A 19953-nucleotide genomic window follows, 5' to 3' on the forward strand; every position below is an offset into this window, starting at 1 on the left:
TCTGTGTGGTTGTGTTTGCTGCTGTGTAAGAGTAGAAAGAGTACAGAACAGCTTCAGTGTTGACAGTTTCAAAGCTCAGGGATATTCATGTTTATGATAGATCAGGGCTTTCAAAGCTCAGGGATATTAATGTTTATGATAGATCAGGGCTTTCAAAGCTCAGGGATATTCATGTTTATGATAGATCAGGGCTTTCAAAGCTCAGGGATATTCATGTTTATGATAGATCAGGGCTTTCAAAGCTCAGGGATATTAATGTTTATGATAGATCAGGGCTTTCAAAGCTCAGGGATATTAATGTTTATGATAGATCAGGGCTTTCAAAGCTCAGGGATATTAATGTTTATGATAGATCAGGGCTTTCAAAGCTCAGGGATATTCATGTTTATGATAGATCAGGGCTTTCAAAGCTCAGGGATATTAATGTTTATGATAGATCAGGGCTTTCAAAGCTCAGGGATATTCATGTTTATGATAGATCAGGGCTTTCAAAGCTCAGGGATATTAATGTTTATGATAGATCAGGGCTTTCAAAGCTCAGGGATATTCATGTTTATGATAGATCAGGGCTTTCAAAGCTCAGGGATATTCATGTTTATGATAGATCAGGGCTTTCAAAGCTCAGGGATATTAATGTTTATGATCGATCAGGGCTTTCCCTCTGATGCACCCCTGTCATGTGACTGTAGGGGCAGAAACAGACCAGCCATAGGGCAGTTCTGGAAAAATGGCAGAACTGTAAATTGCTGTTTTGTTTTGGGCCGGTCTAAATTGGGGTTTTCCTCAGACTATTTTTTTAACGATACATATTTCCTTCTACGGCCAAAAGACGTAACGTTACATAAAACCCCACGCAGAGAGAACGTTGGCTCAGTGTGTCGTTGAGGCATGTTGACAGGATGGAAAGAAAGGCAACGCCGCTGTCAGATCAGCTTTCTCCGTTCAAATCTTACCTCATAGACGCTCCGCCATTTCCTGGTTGCTAAAACTCTAATAGTTCTAACAGTGATTTCAGTTTTAGTGACAAAACAAGCAGGTAGAGAATCACTGCACCATGTAAACCACTGTATCTTTTCAATAACTAAACATTTTCCACCATAATTTGCAAATAAATTCATTAAAAATCCTACAATGTGATTTTTTTCCCCCATTTTGTCTGTCATAGCTGAAGTGTACCTATGAAGAAAATTATAGGCCTCTCATCTTTTTAAGTGGGAGAACTTGCACAATTGGTGGCTGACTAAATGCGTTTTTTGCCCCACTGTACATGTATTGTGTAACATGAAGTCCTATGAGTGCCATCTGATGAAGATCATCAAAGGTTAGTGATTCATTTTAACTCTATTTCTGCTTTTTATGACTCCTCTCTTTGGCTGGAAAAATGGCTGTGCTTATCTGTGACTTGGCGCTGACCTAATATAATCGCATGGTATGCTTTTGTCGTAAAGTCTTTTTGAAATCGGACACTGTGGCTGGATTAACAACAAGTTTATCTTTAAAATGGTGTTTAATACTTGTATGTTTGAGGAATTTTAATTGTGAGATTTCTGTTGTTTGAATTTGGCGTCCTGCACTTTCACTGGCTGTTGTCAAATCGATCCCGTTAACGGGATTTCAGCCGTAAGGATTTGTTAAGGCATTAGAAGAAGACAAATGTATGTTACCAATTGAACACCATCTACTGCATTGTAAATCAATGTTAAAGTTTACATAGCTGGGCATATATAGATGAGGGCCCAGGATGGACATAATCAGTGGATCTCTCTCTCTCACATCTCTCTCTCTTCCCCTGGCTCAGCACTGAATTATGAATTAACAGCCCCTGTTTATGAGGTGAGAGGTCATTTAAATTTAATTTGGAAAGGGATTGTGTTAGGAGTGTCTTGCTCAGCAACCTCACAACAACTAATATCTCCTTCGGGTCATATGTAAACACTATAATAGACAAGTAAATAAAGATGGATCCATGCACTCTACCTCCTTCTGGTAATAGCACTAAGTATGAATCCCAAATGGCACCCTATTCCCCGTATAGTGCACTACTTTAGACCAGGGTCATTGGGAAGTAGTGCACTATATAGGGAATAGAGTGCCATTTTGGATGCAAACCTATGAGATGTTAAGAGGTCTACTTAGTACCATCGTTGACAGAGAAAGAGATAATATTGGGAAGCATTAACTAAGGAAAGCCCTTGGAAGAAGTGCTTACAGTGGAGTTTTTAGAAACAGACTGTTTACATCTTGCATAAGCTGTGGTTCTGCAGCTTTGGGAAATTGGAGTTCGGCGTACAAGGGTAGTTATGGTGTATAATCATTTAGGTTAGGGTAGTTATGGTATATAATCATTTAGTTGGGTTAGGGTAGTTATGGTGTATAATCATTTAGTTGGGTTAGGGTAGTTATGGTGTATAATCATTTAGTTGGGTTAGGGTAGTTATGGTGTATAATCATTTAGTTAGGGTAGTTATGGTGTATAATCATTTAGTTAGGGTAGTTATGGTGTATAATCATTTAGTTAGGGCAGTTATGGTATATAATCATTTAGTTAGGGTAGTTATGGTGTATAATCATTTAGTTAGGGTAGTTAGGGAAGTTATGGTATATAATCATTTAGTTAGGGTAGTTATGGTATATAATCATTTAGTTAGGGTAGTTATGGTAGTTATGGTATATAATCATTTAGTTAGGGTAGATATGGTATATAATCATTTAGTTGGGGTAGTTAGGGAAGTTATGGTGTATAATCATTTAGTTAGGGTAGTTATGGTATATAATCATTTAGTTAGGGTAGTTATAGTATATAATCATTTAGTTGGGGTAGTTAGGGAAGTTATGGTGTATAATCATTTAGTTGGGTTAGGGTAGTTATGGTGTATAATCATTTAGTTAGGGTAGTTATGGTGTATAATTACTTAGTTAGGGTAGTTAGGATGTATAATCACTTAGTTTGGGTAGTTAGGATGTATAATCACTTAGTTTGGGTAGTTAGGATGTATAATCATTTAGTTTGGGTAGTTAAGATTTATAATCATTTAGTTAGGATGTATAAATCACTTAGTTAGGGTGTATAATCATTTAGTTAGGATGTATAATCATTTAGGTTAGGGTAGTTGGGATGTATAATCATTAAATTAGGGTGTATTATCATTTAGTTAGGGTATATAATCATTTTGTTAGGGCAGTTATGGTATATAATCATTTTGTTAGGGCAGTTATGGTATATAATCATTTAGTTAGGGTAGTTATGGTATATACTCATTTAGTTGGGTAGTTATGGTGTATAATCATTTAGGTTAGGGTAGTTAAGGTGTATAATCATTTAGTTAGGGTAGTTATGGTGTATAATCATTTAGGTTAGGGTAGTTAGGTAGTTATGGTATATAATCATTTAGTTAGGGTAGTTGGGATGTATAATCATTTAGTTAGGGTAGTTGGGATGTATAATCATTTAGTTGGGTTAGGGTAGTTATGGTGTATAATCATTTAGTTAGGGTAGTTATGGTATATAATAATTTAGTTGGGTTAGGGTAGTTATGGTATATAATAATTTAGTTAGGGTTGTTATGGTATATAATCATTTAGTTAGGGTAGTTATGGTATATAATCATTTAGTTAGGGTAGTTATGGTATATAATCATTTAGTTAGGGTAGTTATGGTATATAATCATTTAGTTAGGGTAGTTATGGTATATAATCATTTAGTTAGGGTAGTTATGGTATATAATATTTAGTTAGGGTAGTTATGGTATATAATCATTTAGTTAGGGTAGTTATGGTATATAATCATTTAGTTAGGGTAGTTATGGTATATACTCATTTAGTTGGGTAGTTATGGTGTATAATCATTTAGGTTAGGGTAGTTAAGCTGTATAATCATTTAGTTAGGGTAGTTATGGTGTATAATCATTTAGTTAGGGTAGTTATGGTGTATAATCATTTAGTTAGGGTAGTTGGGATGTATAATCATTTAGTTAGGGTAGTTATGGTATATAATCATTTAGTTAGGTAATTGGGATGTATAATCATTTAGTTAGGTAATTATGGTATATAATCATTTAGTTAGGGTAGTTGGGATGTAGAATAATTTAGTTAGGGTAGTTATGGTGTATAATCATTTAGTTAGGGTAGTTGGGATGTATGATCATTTAGTTAGGGTAGTTATGGTATATAATCATTTAGTTAGGGTAGTTGGGATGTATAATCATTTAGTTAGGTTAGTTATGGTATATAATCATTTAGTTAGGGTAGTTGGGATGTATAATCATTTAGTTAGGTTAGTTATGGTATATAATCATTTAGTTGGGTAGTTATGGTATATAATCATTTAGTTGGGTTAGGGTAGTTATGGTGTATAATCATTTAGTTAGGGTAGTTATGGTGTATAATTACTTAGTTAGGGTAGTTAGGATGTATAATCACTTAGTTTGGGTAGTTAGGATGTATAATCACTTAGTTTGGGTAGTTAGGATGTATAATCATTTAGTTTGGGTAGTTAAGATTTATAATCATTTAGTTAGGATGTATAAATCACTTAGTTAGGTGTATAATCATTTAGTTAGGATGTATAATCATTTAGGTTAGGGTAGTTGGGATGTATAATCATTAAATTAGGGTGTATTATCATTTAGTTAGGGTATATAATCATTTTGTTAGGGCAGTTATGGTATATAATCATTTTGTTAGGGCAGTTATGGTATATAATCATTTAGTTAGGGTAGTTATGGTATATACTCATTTAGTTGGGTAGTTATGGTGTATAATCATTTAGGTTAGGGTAGTTAAGGTGTATAATCATTTAGTTAGGGTAGTTATGGTGTATAATCATTTAGGTTAGGGTAGTTAGGGTAGTTATGGTATATAATCATTTAGTTAGGGTAGTTGGGATGTATAATCATTTAGTTAGGGTAGTTGGGATGTATAATCATTTAGTTGGGTTAGGGTAGTTATGGTGTATAATCATTTAGTTAGGGTAGTTATGGTATATAATAATTTAGTTGGGTTAGGGTAGTTATGGTATATAATAATTTAGTTAGGGTTGTTATGGTATATAATCATTTAGTTAGGGTAGTTATGGTATATAATCATTTAGTTAGGGTAGTTATGGTATATAATCATTTAGTTAGGGTAGTTATGGTATATAATCATTTAGTTAGGGTAGTTATGGTATATAATCATTTAGTTAGGGTAGTTATGGTATATAATATTTAGTTAGGGTAGTTATGGTATATAATCATTTAGTTAGGGTAGTTATGGTATATAATCATTTAGTTAGGGTAGTTATGGTATATACTCATTTAGTTGGGTAGTTATGGTGTATAATCATTTAGGTTAGGTAGTTAAGCTGTATAATCATTTAGTTAGGTAGTTATGGTGTATAATCATTTAGTTAGGGTAGTTATGGTGTATAATCATTTAGTTAGGTAGTTGGGATGTATAATCATTTAGTTAGGGTAGTTATGGTATATAATCATTTAGTTAGGGTAATTGGGATGTATAATCATTTAGTTAGGGTAATTATGGTATATAATCATTTAGTTAGGGTAGTTGGGATGTAGAATAATTTAGTTAGGGTAGTTATGGTGTATAATCATTTAGTTAGGGTAGTTGGGATGTATGATCATTTAGTTAGGGTAGTTATGGTATATAATCATTTAGTTAGGGTAGTTGGGATGTATAATCATTTAGTTAGGTTAGTTATGGTATATAATCATTTAGTTAGGGTAGTTGGGATGTATAATCATTTAGTTAGGTTAGTTATGGTATATAATCATTTAGTTGGGTAGTTATGGTATATAATAATTTAGTTGGGTTAGGGTAGTTATGATGTATAATCATTTAGTTAAGGTAGTTATGGTATATAATCATTTAGTTAGGGTAGTTGGGATGTATAATCATTTAGTTAGGGTAGTTATGGTATATAATCATTTAGTTAGGGTAATTGGGATGTATAATCATTTAGTTAGGGTAATTATGGTATATAATCATTTAGTTAGGGTAGTTGGGATGTAGAATAATTTAGTTAGGGTAGTTATGGTGTATAATCATTTAGTTAGGGTAGTTGGGATGTATGATCATTTAGTTAGGGTAGTTATGGTATATAATCATTTAGTTAGGGTAGTTGGGATGTATAATCATTTAGTTAGGTTAGTTATGGTATATAATCATTTAGTTGGGTAGTTATGGTATATAATAATTTAGTTGGGTTAGGGTAGTTATGATGTATAATCATTTAGTTAAGGTAGTTATGGTATATAATCATTTAGTTATGGTAGTTATGGTATATAATCATTTAGTTGGGTTAGGGTAGTTATGGTGTATAATCATTTAGTTATGGTAGTTATGGTATATAATCATTTAGTTGGGTTAGGGTAGTTATGGTGTATAATCATTTAGTTAGGGTAGTTATGGTGTATAATCATTTAGTTGGGTTAGGGTAGTTATGGTGTATAATCATTTAGTTAGGGTAGTTATGGTGTATAATCATTTAGTTAGGGTAGTTATGGTATATAATCATTTAGTTAGGGTAGTTATGGTATATAATCATTTAGTTGGGGTAGTTAGGGAAGTTATGGTGTATAATCATTTAGTTAGGGTAGTTATGGTATATAATCATTTAGTTAGGGTAGTTATGGTGTATAATCATTTAGTTAGGGTAGTTATAGTATATAATCATTTAGTTGGGGTAGTTAGGGAAGTTATGGTGTATAATCATTTAGTTGGGTTAGGGTAGTTATGGTGTATAATTACTTAGTTAGGGTAGTTAGGATGTATAATCACTTAGTATGGTATATAATCATTTAGTTAGGGTAGTTATGGTATATAATCATTTAGTTAGGGTAGTTATGGTATATAATCATTTAGTTAGGGTAGTTATGGTATATAATCATTTAGTTAGGGTAGTTATGGTATATAATCATTTAGTTAGGGTAGTTATGGTATATAATCATTTAGTTAGGGTAGTTATGGTATATAATCATTTAGTTAGGGTAGTTATGGTATATAATAATTTAGTTAGGGTAGTTATGGTATATAATCATTTAGTTAGGGTAGTTATGGTATATAATCATTTAGTTAGGGTAGTTATGGTATATAATCATTTAGTTGGGGTAGTTAGGGAAGTTATGGTGTATAATCATTTAGTTAGGGTAGTTATGGTATATAATCATTTAGTTACTGTAGTTATGGTGTATAATCATTTAGTTAGGGTAGTTATAGTATATAATCATTTAGTTGGGGTAGTTAGGGAAGTTATGGTGTATAATCATTTAGTTGGGTTAGGGTAGTTATGGTGTATAATTACTTAGTATGGTATATAATCATTTAGTTAGGGTAGTTATAGTATATAATCATTTAGTTAGGGTAGTTATGGTATATAATCATTTAGTTAGGGTAGTTATGGTATATAATCATTTAGTTAGGGTAGTTATGGTATATAATCATTTAGTTAGGGTAGTTATGGTATATAATCATTTAGTTAGGGTAGTTATGGTATATAATCATTTAGTTAGGGTAGTTATGGTATATAATCATTTAGTTAGGTAGTTATGGTATATAATCATTTAGTTAGGTAGTTATGGTATATAATCATTTAGTTAGGGTAGTTATGGTATATAATCATTTAGTTAGGGTAGTTATGATATATAATCATTTAGTTAGGTAGTTATGGTATATAATCATTTAGTTAGGGTAGTTATGGTATATAATCATTTAGTTAGGGTAGTTATGGTATATAATCATTTAGTTAGGGTAGTTATGGTATATACTCATTTAGTTAGGGTATTTATGGTATATAATCATTTAGATAGGGTAGTTATAGTATATAATCATTTAGTTAGGGTAGTTATGGTATATAATCATTTAGTTAGGGTAGTTATGGTATATAATCATTTAGTTGGGTTAGGGTAGTTAGGCTTTATAATAATTTAGTTAGGATTGTTATGGTATATAATCATTTAGTTAGCGTAGTTAGGATGTATAATCATTTAGTTAGGGTTGTTATGGTATATAATCATTTAGTTAGCATAGTTAGGATGTATAATCATTTAGTTAGGGCTGTTATAGTATATAATCATTTAGTTAGGGTAGTTATGGTATATTATCATTTAGTTAGGGAAGTTATGGTGTATAATCATTTAGTTAGGGTAGTTATAGTATATAATCATTTAGTTAGGGAAGTTATGCTGTATAATCATTTAGTTAGGGTAGTTATGGTGTATAATCGGTTAGCGTAGTTAGGATGTATAATCATTTAGTTAGGGTTGTTATGGTATATAATAATTTAGTTAGGGTAGTTATGGTGTATAATCATTTAGTTGGGTTAGGGTAGTTATGGTATATAATCATTTAGTTAGGGTAGTTAGGATGTATAATCACTTAGTTTGGGTAGTTGGGGTGTATAATCATTTATCTAGGGCAGTTAGCGTGTGTAATCATTTAGTTGAGTTAGGGTAGTTTGGGTGTATAATCATATGTTAGGGTAGTTAAGGTGTATAATCATTTAGTTAGATTGAATAATCATTGAGTTGGGTTTGGGTAGTTATGGTGTATAATCATTTAGTTGGGTTAGGGTAGTTATGGTGTATAATCATTTAATTAGGTTGTATAATCATTGAGTTGGGTTTGGGTAGTTATGGTGTATAATCATTTAGTTAGGTTGTATAATCATTGAGTTGGGTTAGGGTAGTCATGGTGTATAATCATTGAGTTGGGTTAGGGTAGTTATGGTGTATAATCATTGAGTTGGGTTAGGGTAGTTATGGTGTATAATCATTGAGTTGGGTTAGGGTAGTTATGGTGTATAATCATTTAGTTGGGTTAGGGTAGTTATGGTGTATAATCATTTAGTTAGGGTAGTTATGGTATATAATCATTTAGTTAGGGTAGTTATGGTATATAATCATTTAGTTAGGTAGTTATGGTATATAATCATTTAGTTAGGTAGTTATGGTATATAATCATTTAGTTAGGGTAGTTATGGTATATACTCATTTAGTTAGGGTAGTTATGGTATATAATCATTTAGATAGGGTAGTTATAGTATATAATCATTTAGTTAGGGTAGTTATGGTATATAATCATTTAGTTAGGGTAGTTATGGTATATAATCATTTAGTTGGGTTAGGGTAGTTAGGCTTTATAATAATTTAGTTAGGATTGTTATGGTATATAATCATTTAGTTAGCGTAGTTAGGATGTATAATCATTTAGTTAGGGTTGTTATGGTATATAATCATTTAGTTAGCATAGTTAGGATGTATAATCATTTAGTTAGGGCTGTTATAGTATATAATCAATTAGTTAGGGTAGTTATGGTATATTATCATTTAGTTAGGGAAGTTATGGTGTATAATCATTTAGTTAGGGTAGTTATAGTATATAATCATTTAGTTAGGGAAGTTATGCTGTATAATCATTTAGTTAGGTAGTTATGGTGTATAATCGGTTAGCGTGGTTAGGATGTATAATCATTTAGTTAGGGTTGTTATGGTATATAATAATTTAGTTAGGGTAGTTATGGTGTATAATCATTTAGTTGGGTTAGGGTAGTTATGGTATATAATCATTTAGTTAGGGTAGTTAGGATGTATAATCACTTAGTTTGGGTAGTTTGGGTGTATAATCATTTATCTAGGGCAGTTAGCGTGTGTAATCATTTAGTTGAGTTAGGGTAGTTTGGGTGTATAATCATATGTTAGGGTAGTTAAGGTGTATAATCATTTAGTTAGATTGAATAATCATTGAGTTGGGTTTGGGTAGTTATGGTGTATAATCATTTTGTTGGGTTAGGGTAGTTATGGTGTATAATCATTTAATTAGGTTGTATAATCATTGAGTTGGGTTTGGGTAGTTATGGTGTATAATCATTTAGTTAGGTTGTATAATCATTGAGTTGGGTTAGGGTAGTCATGGTGTATAATCATTGAGTTGGGTTAGGGTAGTTATGGTGTATAATCATTGAGTTGGGTTAGGGTAGTTATGGTGTATAATCATTGAGTTGGGTTAGGGTAGTTATGGTGTATAATCATTGAGTTGGGTTAGGGTAGTTATGGTGTATAATCATTTAGTTGGGTTAGGGTAGTTATGGTGTATAATCATTTAGTTAGGTTGTATAATCATTGAGTTGTGTTAGGGTAGTTATGGTGTATAATCATTTAGTTAGGTTGTATAATCATTGAGTTGGGTTTGGGTAGTTATGGTGTATAATCATTTAGTTGGGTTAGGGTAGTTATGGTGTATAATCATTGAGTTGGGTTTGGGTAGTTATGGTGTATAATCATTTAGTTGGGTTAGGGTAGTTATGGTGTATAATCATTTAGTTGGGTTAGGGTAGTTATGGTGTATAATCATTTAGTTAGGTTGTATAATCATTGAGTTGGGTTTGGGTAGTTATGGTGTATAATCATTTAGTTGGGTTAGGGTAGTTATGGTGTATAATCATTTAGTTAGGTTGTATAATCGTTGAGTTGGGTTTGGGTAGTTATGGTGTATAATCATTTAGTTGGGTTAGGGTAGTTAAGGTGTATAATCATTTAGTTAGGTTGTATAATCATTTAGTTCGGTTTGGGTAGTTATGGTGCAGACCAGAGCCTATGGGTCTAGCTCAAAGGTAGTGCACTACATAGTGGAATACCGTGCCATTTGGGACAAATCCCATATAACTTCAACATGTATGACAATGTCCTCTTCATCCACTTGTCCCCGAAGACACAAATAGAGATGACAAGCTGATTCCAGGAGACTGGAGGGGAAAGTTGACATCGAAATGCACTTAACTGGAAGTTGACTGGGATGACCAGGGATGTTCTCTGTTTAGTGAGTCCTCCAGATCAGAGGCAGTAGGGATGACCAGGGATGTTCTGTTTAGTGATTCCTCCAGATCAGAGGCAGTAGGGATGACCAGGGATGTTCTCTGTTTAGTGAGTCCTCCAGATCAGAGGCAATAGGGATGACCAGGGATGTTCTCTGTTTAGTGAGTCCTCAAGATCAGAGGCAGTAGGGATGACCAGGGATGTCCTCTGTTTAGTGAGTCCTCAAGATCAGAGGTAGTAGGGATGACCAGGGATGTTCTCTGTTTAGTGAGTCCTCAAGATCAGAGGCAGTAGGGATGACCAGGGATGTTCTCTGTTTAGTGAGTCCTTCAGGTCAGAGGCAGTAGGGATGTTTAGTGAGTCCTCCAGATCAGAGGCAGTAGGGATGTTTAGTGAGTCCTCAAGATCAGAGGCAGTAGGGATGACCAGGGGTGTTCTCTGTTTAGTGAGTCCTCCAGATCAGAGGCAGTAGTGATGACCAGGGGTGTTCTCTGTTTAGTGAGTCCTCAAGATCAGAGGCAGTAGGGATGACCAGGGATGTTCTCTGTTTAGTGAGTCCTCCAGATCAGAGGCAGTAGTGATGACCAGGGGTGTTCTCTGTTTAGTGAGTCCTCCAGATCAGAGGCAGTAGGGATGACCAGGGATGTTCTCTGTTTAGTGAGTCCTCCAGATCAGATGCAGTAGGGATGACCAGGGATGTTCTCTGTTTAGTGAGTCCTCCAGATCAGATGCAGTAGGGATGACCAGGGATGTTCTCTGTTTAGTGAGTCCTCCAGATCAGATGCAGTAGGGATGACCAGGGATGTTCTGTTTTGTGAGTCCTCCAGATCAGAGGCAGTAGGGATGACCAGGGATGTTCTCTGTTTAGTGAGTCCTCCAGATCAGAGGCAGTAGGGATGACCAGGGATGTTCTCTGTTTAGTGAGTCCTTCAGGTCAGAGGCAGTAGGGATGTTTAGTGAGTCCTCAAGATCAGAGGCAGTAGGGACGACCAGGGATGTTCTCTGTTTAGTGAGTCCTCCAGATCAGAGGCAGTAGGGATGACCAGGGATGTTCTCTGTTTAGTGAGTCCTTCAGATCAGATGCAGTAGGGATGACCAGGGATGTTCTCTGTTTAGTGAGTCCTCCAGATCAGAGGCAGTAGTGATGACCAGGGATGTTCTCTGTTTAGTGAGTCCTCCAGATCAGAGACAGTAGGGATGACCAGGGATGTTCTCTGTTTAATGAGTCCTCCAGATCAGAGGCAGTAGTGATGACCAGGGATGTTCTCTGTTTAGTGAGTCCTCCAGATCAGAGGCAGTAGTGATGACCAGGGATGTTCTCTGTTTAGTGAGTCCTCCAGATCAGATGCAGTAGGGATGACCAGGGATGTTCTCTGTTTAGTGAGTCCTCCAGATCAGAGACAGTAGGGATGACCAGGGATGTTCTCTGTTTAATGAGTCCTCCAGATCAGAGGCAGTAAGGATGACCAGGGATGTTCTCTGTTTAGTGAGTCCTCCAGATCAGAGACAGTAGTGATGACCAGGGATGTTCTCTGTTTAGTGAGTCCTTCAGGTCAGAGGCAGTAGGGATGTTTAGTGAGTCCTCAAGATCAGAGGCAGTAGGGATGACCAGGGATGTTCTCTGTTTAGTGAGTCCTTCAGGTCAGATGCAGTAGGGATGACCAGTGATGTTCTCTGTTTAGTGAGTCCTCCAGATCAGAGGCAGTAGGGATGACCAGGGATGTTCTCTGTTTAGTGAGTCCTCCAGATCAGAGGCAGTAGGGATGACCAGGGATGTTCTCTGTTTAGTGAGTCCTCCAGATCAGAGGCAGTAGGGATGTTTAGTGAGTCCTCCAGATCAGAGGCAGTAGGGATGACCAGGGATGTTCTCTGTTTAGTGAGTCCTCCAGATCAGAGGCAGTAGGGATGTTTAGTGAGTCCTCCAGATCAGATGCAGTAGGGATGATCAGGGATGTTCTCTGTTTAGTGAGTCCTCCAGACCAGAGGCAGTAGGGATGACCAGGGATGTTCTCTGTTTCGTGAGTCCACCAGATCAGAGGCAGTAGGGACGACCAGGGATGTTCTCTGTTTAGTGAGTCCTCCAGATCAGAGGCAGTAGGGACGACCAGGGATGTTCTCTGTTTAGTGAGTCCTCCAGATCAGAGGCAGTAGGGACTTATCTTGATAAGTGTGTGAATTGGACCATTTTCCCGTCCTGCTAAACAATCAAAATGTAACAAGTACTTTTAGGTGTCAGGGAAAATGTGCGTAGTTAAAAGTATATTACTTTCTTTAGCAATATAGTAAAGTAAAAGTCAAAAATATAAATATTAAACTAAAGTACAGATACCCTTAAAAAACTACTTCAGTAAAACTTTAAAGCATTTTACTGAAGTACTTTACACCAGTGGAAGATATTTCTAGTGGTCAGTTGAATCTGAGCGGGCCCATGTGCATCACTATGTTCTCTGGGCCTAATATATATAATATACAGTTGTGTCCAACAGATGTGAGATTGACGAAAATATGAATCTTCAAAGTTTGCTGCTTCAGTGTCTTTAGATATTTTTGTCAGATGTTACTATGGAATACTGAAGTATAATTACAAGCATTTCATAAGTGTCAAAGGATTTTATTGACAATTACATGAAGTTGATGCAAAGAGTCAATATTTGCAGTGTTGACCCTTCTTTTTCAAGACCTCTGCAATCCTCCCTGGCATGCTGTCAATTAACTTCTGGGCCACATCCTGACTGATGGCAGCCAATTCTTGCATAATCAATGCTTGGAATTTGTCAGAATTTGTGGGTTTTTGTTTGTCCACCCGCCTCTTGAGGATTGACCACAAGTTCTCAATGGGATTAAGGTCTGGGGAGTTTCTTGGCCATGGACCCAAAATATCGATGTTTCGTTCCCCAAATCACTTAGTTATCACTTTTGCCTTATGGCAAGGTGCGCCATCATGCTGGAAAAGGCACTGTTCATCACCAAACTGTTCCTGGATGGTTGGGAGAAGTTGCTCTCGGGATGTGTTGGTACCATTCTTTATTCATGGCTGTAAGGACTGCCTCCTGGTGGCAGAGAAGTCAGGTGCAGTTTAATAATAAAAACCATCGGAAACAGAACAGACAATAAATGGGTACAAAACCCATCGCACACCAGAATAACAATCACTTACAAAATAAACAATTCCGGATAAGGACATGGGGGGGGGGGGGACAACGGGTTAAATACACAACATGTAATGATGGAATTGAAACCAGGTGTGTGGGAAGACGAAACAAAAGGAAAATGAAAAGTGGATCGATGATGGCTAGAAGACGGGTGACGCCGACTGCCGAACGCCGCCCGAACAAGGAGAGAAACCAACTTCAGCGGAAGTCGTGACAATGGCTGTGTTCTTAGGCAAAATTGTGAGAGAGCCCACTTCCTTGGCTGAGAAGCAACCCCACACATGAATGATCTCAGTATGTTCTGACCAGCCTCTGTCTTATTACTGCCATCTAGTGGACAGGACAATACACTGTTCTGACCAGCCTCTCCAGTCTCACTACTGCCATCTAGTGGAGGACAGGAAAATACACTGTTTGCATAGAACAACACACAGGCAAAGAGACTGGCTTTCTATCCTCTGGGATATGGGCCCACAGACAACACTGAATGGTTTATATGTTGGAACAAATTATAAACTTTAATCAAGCTCGCTTATACACCAAGAGGACGGTCAGGAGAAAACAACAGTTGCTGTGACAGAAATATGACTTCCAGGACGTATCTAAAAAAGACATCGTAACCTCTCGTCACATCTTCTCCATCAGCTCTCATCCGCTCCATCACAGGTTGAGTAGGAAACGGTCAACCTTCTCCATCAGCTCTCATACACTCCATCACAGGTTGAGTAGGAAGCGGTCAACCTTCTCCAAGTAAGGTGGCTTCAGGTATCCCTGCAGTTCAGTCTTCTTCACCCACAGAAAAGGTTGTTTCTGACTGGCTGAACCAGAGGACAGGAAAGCTTTGAAAAAGAAGACCTTGGCTCCCACGCAGCGCTCTGTCCGGACCTCTTTGGGGAATGTGTACCTGTACACACCACAGGGGGTGTTGCCAAGGAACGTAGCCTTGAAATCAGCCTCTGGAACGAAGAACAAACGTGGCGTTAGAACGGAGTTGGAGAACACAGAATATAGAGTCTTTACTGATGTACCAGTACAGTGTTCAGGTGAAGGGCTCTATCATGATACAGAACTAGTATAGTTAGATATAGAGCCCTGATCAAGAACATTGAATAGATCTCCTGCTCAAGCATGTGCCATGTAGATATTTCTGGAACCTTCCAGCGTCCAGCACTAGAGAAGGTGTTGGAAACCTGATGGAAATATCTGACAGAGGAAACACTGCATCCCCCCCAAATTGGCCCCCCTAATTCAGAGCACTACTTTTGACCAGGGCCTATAAAGTAGTGCAGTAGATAGGGCTCCAGTACCACCACACAGCTGACCTGGCAGGTTGCTGAGGCTTCTCTCTGCTGTCTGTCGGAGAGTCTCCCCTGCCTCCCACTGGGCCTGAGGGAGCAGCCAGATGGTCTGTTTACCGACAGTCTGCTGGACCAGCAGGACCAGGCTGTCTCCTAGACACCTCTCCACTGAGCCCAGCGGTGTCCCACCTAAACACAGAGTTACAGGTCAGTTTGACAGTCTGCTGGACCAGCAGGACCAGACTGTCTCCTAGACACCTCTCCACTGAGCCCAGCGGTGTCCCACCTACATGTGAAACACAGAGTTACAGGTCAGTTTGACAGTCTGCTGGACCAGCAGGACCAGGCTGTCTCCTAGACACCTCTCCACTGAGCCCAGCGGTGTCCCACCTACATGTGAAACACAGAGTTACAGGTCAGTTTGACAGTCTGCTGGACCAGCAGGACCAGGCTGTCTCCTAGACACTTCTCCACTGAGCCCAGCGGTGTCCCACCTACATGTGAAACACAGAGTTACAGGTCAGTTTGACAGTCTGCTGGACCAGCAGGACCAGGCTGTCTCCTAGACACCTCTCCACTGAGCCCAGCGGTGTCCCACCTACATGTGAAACACAGAGTTACAGGTCAGTTTGACAGTCTGCTGGACCAGCAGGACCAGGCTGTCTCCTAGACACTTCTCCACTGAGCCCAGCGGTGTCCCACCTACATGTGAAACACAGAGTTACAGGTCAGTTTGACAGTCTGCTGGACCAGCAGGACCAGGCTGTCTCCTAGACACCTCTCCACTGAGCCCAGCGGTGTCCCACCTACACACAGAGTTACAGGTCAGTTTGACAGTCTGCTGGACCAGCAGGACCAGGCTGTCTCCTAGACACCTCTCCACTGAGCCCAGCGGTGTCCCACCTACACACAGAGTTACAGGTCAGTTTGACTGTCAACACAGCGGAACAGGTCACTGTTAGTCTCCACCACCTGTTAGCATTTCACTGTTAGTCCCCACCTGTTGGTCGTGAAGCATTTCACTGTCAGTCTCCACCTGTTGGTCATGAAGCATTTCACTGTCAGTCTCCACCTGTTGGTCATGAAGCATTTCACTGTTAGTCTCCACCTGTTGGTCATGAAGCATTTCACTGTTAGTCCCCACCTGTTGGTCATGAAGCATTTCACTGTTAGTCTCCACCTGTTGGTCATGAAGCATTTCACTGTTAGTCCCCACCTGTTGGTCATGAAGCATTTCACTGTTAGTCTCCACCTGTTGGTCATGAAGCATTTCACTGTTAGTCTCCACCTGTTGGTCATGAAGCATTTCACTGTTAGTCTCCACCTGTTGGTCATGAAGCATTTCACTGTTAGTCTCCACCTGTTGGTCATGAAGCATTTCATTGTTAGTCTCCACCTGTTGGTCATGAAGCACGTGTCCAATAACATGATTTATTCTTTGATTTGTTCCTAATGTTTTGTCGAGTCAGTGCATAGGGAATAGGGTGCCATTCAGGACAACCTCTCTGACTCCTACCTCTGTCTCTGAGAGCAGGTTGGAAGTGTTTGAGCTTCTGTTCCCAGGTGTCCTCCTGGTCCTGAGCGGTGATGGTCTCCTGGCCACCGTAGTCTGCCTCCTCCTCATCTGAATCATAGTTGTCTGCCTGTTTACGAGTCATACGTTCTGAGTCCTCTAGGAGCCTCTGTTCATGATCCGACAGCAAGCTTCTCTCCAGCTCCATCTGGGATTAGGATATCACAGAGACGTCAACCTCTCATTCCTAGGACGTCAACCTCTCATTCCTAGGACGTCAACCTCTCATTCCTAGGACGTCAACCTCTCATTCCTAGGAACGTCATTCCTACGTCAACCTCTCATTCCTAGGACGTCAACCTCTCATTCCTAGGACGTCAACCTCTCATTCCTAGGACGTCAACCTCTCATTCCTAGGACGTCAACCTCTCATTCCTAGGACGTCAACCTCTCATTCCTAGGACGTCAACCTCTCATTCCTAGGACGTCAACCTCTCATTCCTAGGACGTCAACCTCTCATTCCTAGGGCGTCAACCTCTCATTCCTAGGACGTCAACCTCTCATTCCTAGGACGTCAACCTCTCATTCCTAGGACGTCAACCTCTCATTCCTAGGACGTCAACCTCTCATTCCTAGGACGTCAACCTCTCATTCCTAGGACGTCAACCTCTCATTCCTAGGACGTCAACCTCTCATTCCTAGGACGTCAACCTCTCATTCCTAGGACGTCAACCTCTCATTCCTAGGACGTCAACCTCTCATTCCTAGGACGTAGGACGTCAACCTCTTCATTCCCTAGGACGTCAACCTCTCATTCCTATCACGTCAACCTCTCATTCCTAGGACGTCAACCTCTCATTCAGAGAGGAGGCTATTGGACGTCAACCTCTCATTCCTAGGACGTCAACCTAATTCCTAGGACGTCAACCCTCATTCCTAGGATATCAACCTCTCATTCCTAGGATATCACAGAGATGTCACTTTATAATATCAGAGGAGGCCTATTGGAGACATTTCTATCACACACTAGTAATACATCTTCCGAGGAGAGGAGGCCTATTGGAGACAAGGACTTTATAATATCAGAGAGGAGGCCTATTGGAGACAAGGACTTTATAATATCAGAGAGGAGGCCTTAGGCCTATTGAGACAAGGACTTTATATCATATTGGAGACAAGGAGAGGAGGCCTATTGGAGACAAGGACTTTATAATATCAGAGAGGAGGCCTATTGGAGACACGGACTTTATAATATCAGAGAGGAGGCCTATTGGAGACAAGGACAAGCATGTAATACGGTAATACGTAGATATAAAAGAGCCCAGAGTGAATTACACCAGGATATTCAGGTCTACATGCTGTTAAGGGCTTAGAAAAAAAAACATAATTTAAACTGGAAAAATGTATTACCTTTTAAAAATGTGGCATGAACACAACCAGTCATGATATTGTCATCTGATTGTCAAACAAATCAGTTCAAGAAGTGAACGACCTGTTCATCCCCTCCAAAATCATTTCCAGCTTCCAAACTGCATGTATACTGGTGTGAATTGGTACATGGAAATAGTCTACCCTCCGCCACGGTACTGCTAGTTGTCTAGTGATGTTGGTGTCTATCTGTAGGCTAGTGATGTTGGTGTCTATCTGTAGGCTAGTGATGTTGGTGTCTATCTGTAGGCTAGTGATGTTGGTGTCTATCTGTAGGCTAGTGATGTTGGTGTCTATCTGTAGGCTAGTGATGTTGGTGTCTATCTGTAGGCTAGTGATGTTGGTGTCTGTCTGTAGGCTAGTGATGTTGGTGTCTGTCTGTAGGCTAGTGATGTTGGTGTCTGTCTGTAGGCTAGTGATGTTGGTGTCTGTCTGTAGGCTAGTGATGTTGGTGTCTGTCTGTAGGCTAGTGATGTTGGTGTCTGTCTGTAGGCTAGTGATGTTGGTGTCTGTCTGTCTAGTGATGTTGGTGTCTATCTGTAGGCTAGTGATGTTGGTGTCTATCTGTAGGCTAGTGATGTTGGTGTCTATCTGTAGGCTAGTGAGGTTGGTGTCTATCTGTAGGCTAGTGAGGTTGGTGTCTAGTTGTCTAGTGATGTTGGTGTCTCGCTGTAGGCTAGTTGTCTAGTGATGTTGGTGTCTCGCTGTAGGCTAGTGATGTTGGTGTCTCGCTGTAGGCTAGTGATGTTGGTGTCTATCTGTAGGCTAGTTGTCTAGTGATGTTGGTGTCTAGCTGTAGGCTAGTTGTCTAGTGATGTTGGTGTCTAGCTGTAGGCTAGTTGTCTAGTGATGTTGGTGTCTCGCTGTAGGCTAGTTGTCTAGTGATGTTGGTGTCTAGCTGTAGGCTAGTTGTCTAGTGATGTTGGTGTCTAGCTGTAGGCTAGTTGTCTAGTGATGTTGGTGTCTAGCTGTAGGCTAGTTGTCTAGTGATGTTGGTGTCTCGCTGTAGGCTAGTTGTCTAGTGATGTTGGTGTCTAAATCATATTTACCATTGCATTTTAAACAAAGAATGGTTAAATTAGCATTATTTAGGGCAACACCATAGTTTGTTGCATATTGGGGAGCTAACTCTTCATTCAGAGGAGTTGACCCCCCCAGCTCATCCGTATTCCGAACCTTGTAGCAGAGCAGGGAGAGCAACAGGGCGCAGGGATTTATTCTATAGCCTTACACTACTGATTTAACTCAATGAAGTCTTGGAAGTTGATTGGTTGAATATGTGTTAGTGCAAGGCTTGAAGCAAAGACCTGCATTGGCCTGCACATCCACTGCAGGACCACGGTCAGCAAACCATCTCTGAGTATTCACTAGTGACTAGTACAGCCATTGACAAATGAATGGAAACACATTTACCTGATGCATGAGCTCAGCGAATTGGTCTTCGATCGGGTTCCGCTCCTGTGATATGACAGGCAGCCTCTGGAGACACACCGCCCCGTACAGCTTCCATGGCGACGCGACGCCTTCCGTTTTACTTCTGGTCTGAGTTGCAGCTCGACAAGCGGAACTGAGAGAAATTTGACGAACTCCTGTATGTTTTAGGCCTGTCCGTCTGACATTTGTAATAAATTGCCATAAAGGGCGATTCGCCATTCTCGTGCAGGGCGCTGCCATCTTGATTCTCCAGTTTCCACCCACAATCCTCTGCGAAGAAGGGAGAGATTATGCTAAGGAAAAAGGGGTAGAGGAAATT

General features: G+C 39.1%; 1 protein-coding gene across 1 annotated transcript; it reads right to left on the reverse strand.

The window, feature by feature from the left end:
• Positions 1-14451: 14451 nt before the first annotated feature.
• On the reverse strand, positions 14452-19913 carry LOC135554584 (large ribosomal subunit protein mL46-like). Its single transcript, XM_064986974.1, has 4 exons — positions 19614-19913; positions 16757-16979; positions 15283-15447; positions 14452-14916 (listed from the first exon to the last, which is right to left on the reverse strand). The coding sequence occupies exons 1-4, from the start codon at positions 19872-19874 to the stop codon at positions 14675-14677; spliced, it is 891 nt and encodes a 296-aa protein (XP_064843046.1). The 5' UTR covers positions 19875-19913; the 3' UTR covers positions 14452-14674.
• Positions 19914-19953: the final 40 nt, after the last annotated feature.

This window comes from Oncorhynchus masou, chromosome 2 (genome assembly GCF_036934945.1).
Source record: "Oncorhynchus masou masou isolate Uvic2021 chromosome 2, UVic_Omas_1.1, whole genome shotgun sequence".
Lineage (NCBI taxonomy): Eukaryota > Metazoa > Chordata > Actinopteri > Salmoniformes > Salmonidae > Oncorhynchus > Oncorhynchus masou.

Excerpts from the sequence above, each read along its gene's own strand:
- LOC135554584 (XM_064986974.1), bottom strand. The coding sequence starts at position 19,874 with ATGGCAGCGCCCTGCACGAGAATGGCGAATCGCCCTTTATGGCAATTT. Across the intron at positions 15,448-16,756 it reads AGGTAGGAGTCAGAGAGGTT|GTGGGACACCGCTGGGCTCA; the intron begins GTCCTGAATGGC and ends CTCTGTGTTTAG. Across the intron at positions 14,917-15,282 it reads AAGCCTCAGCAACCTGCCAG|AGGCTGATTTCAAGGCTACG; the intron begins GTCAGCTGTGTG and ends TCTTCGTTCCAG.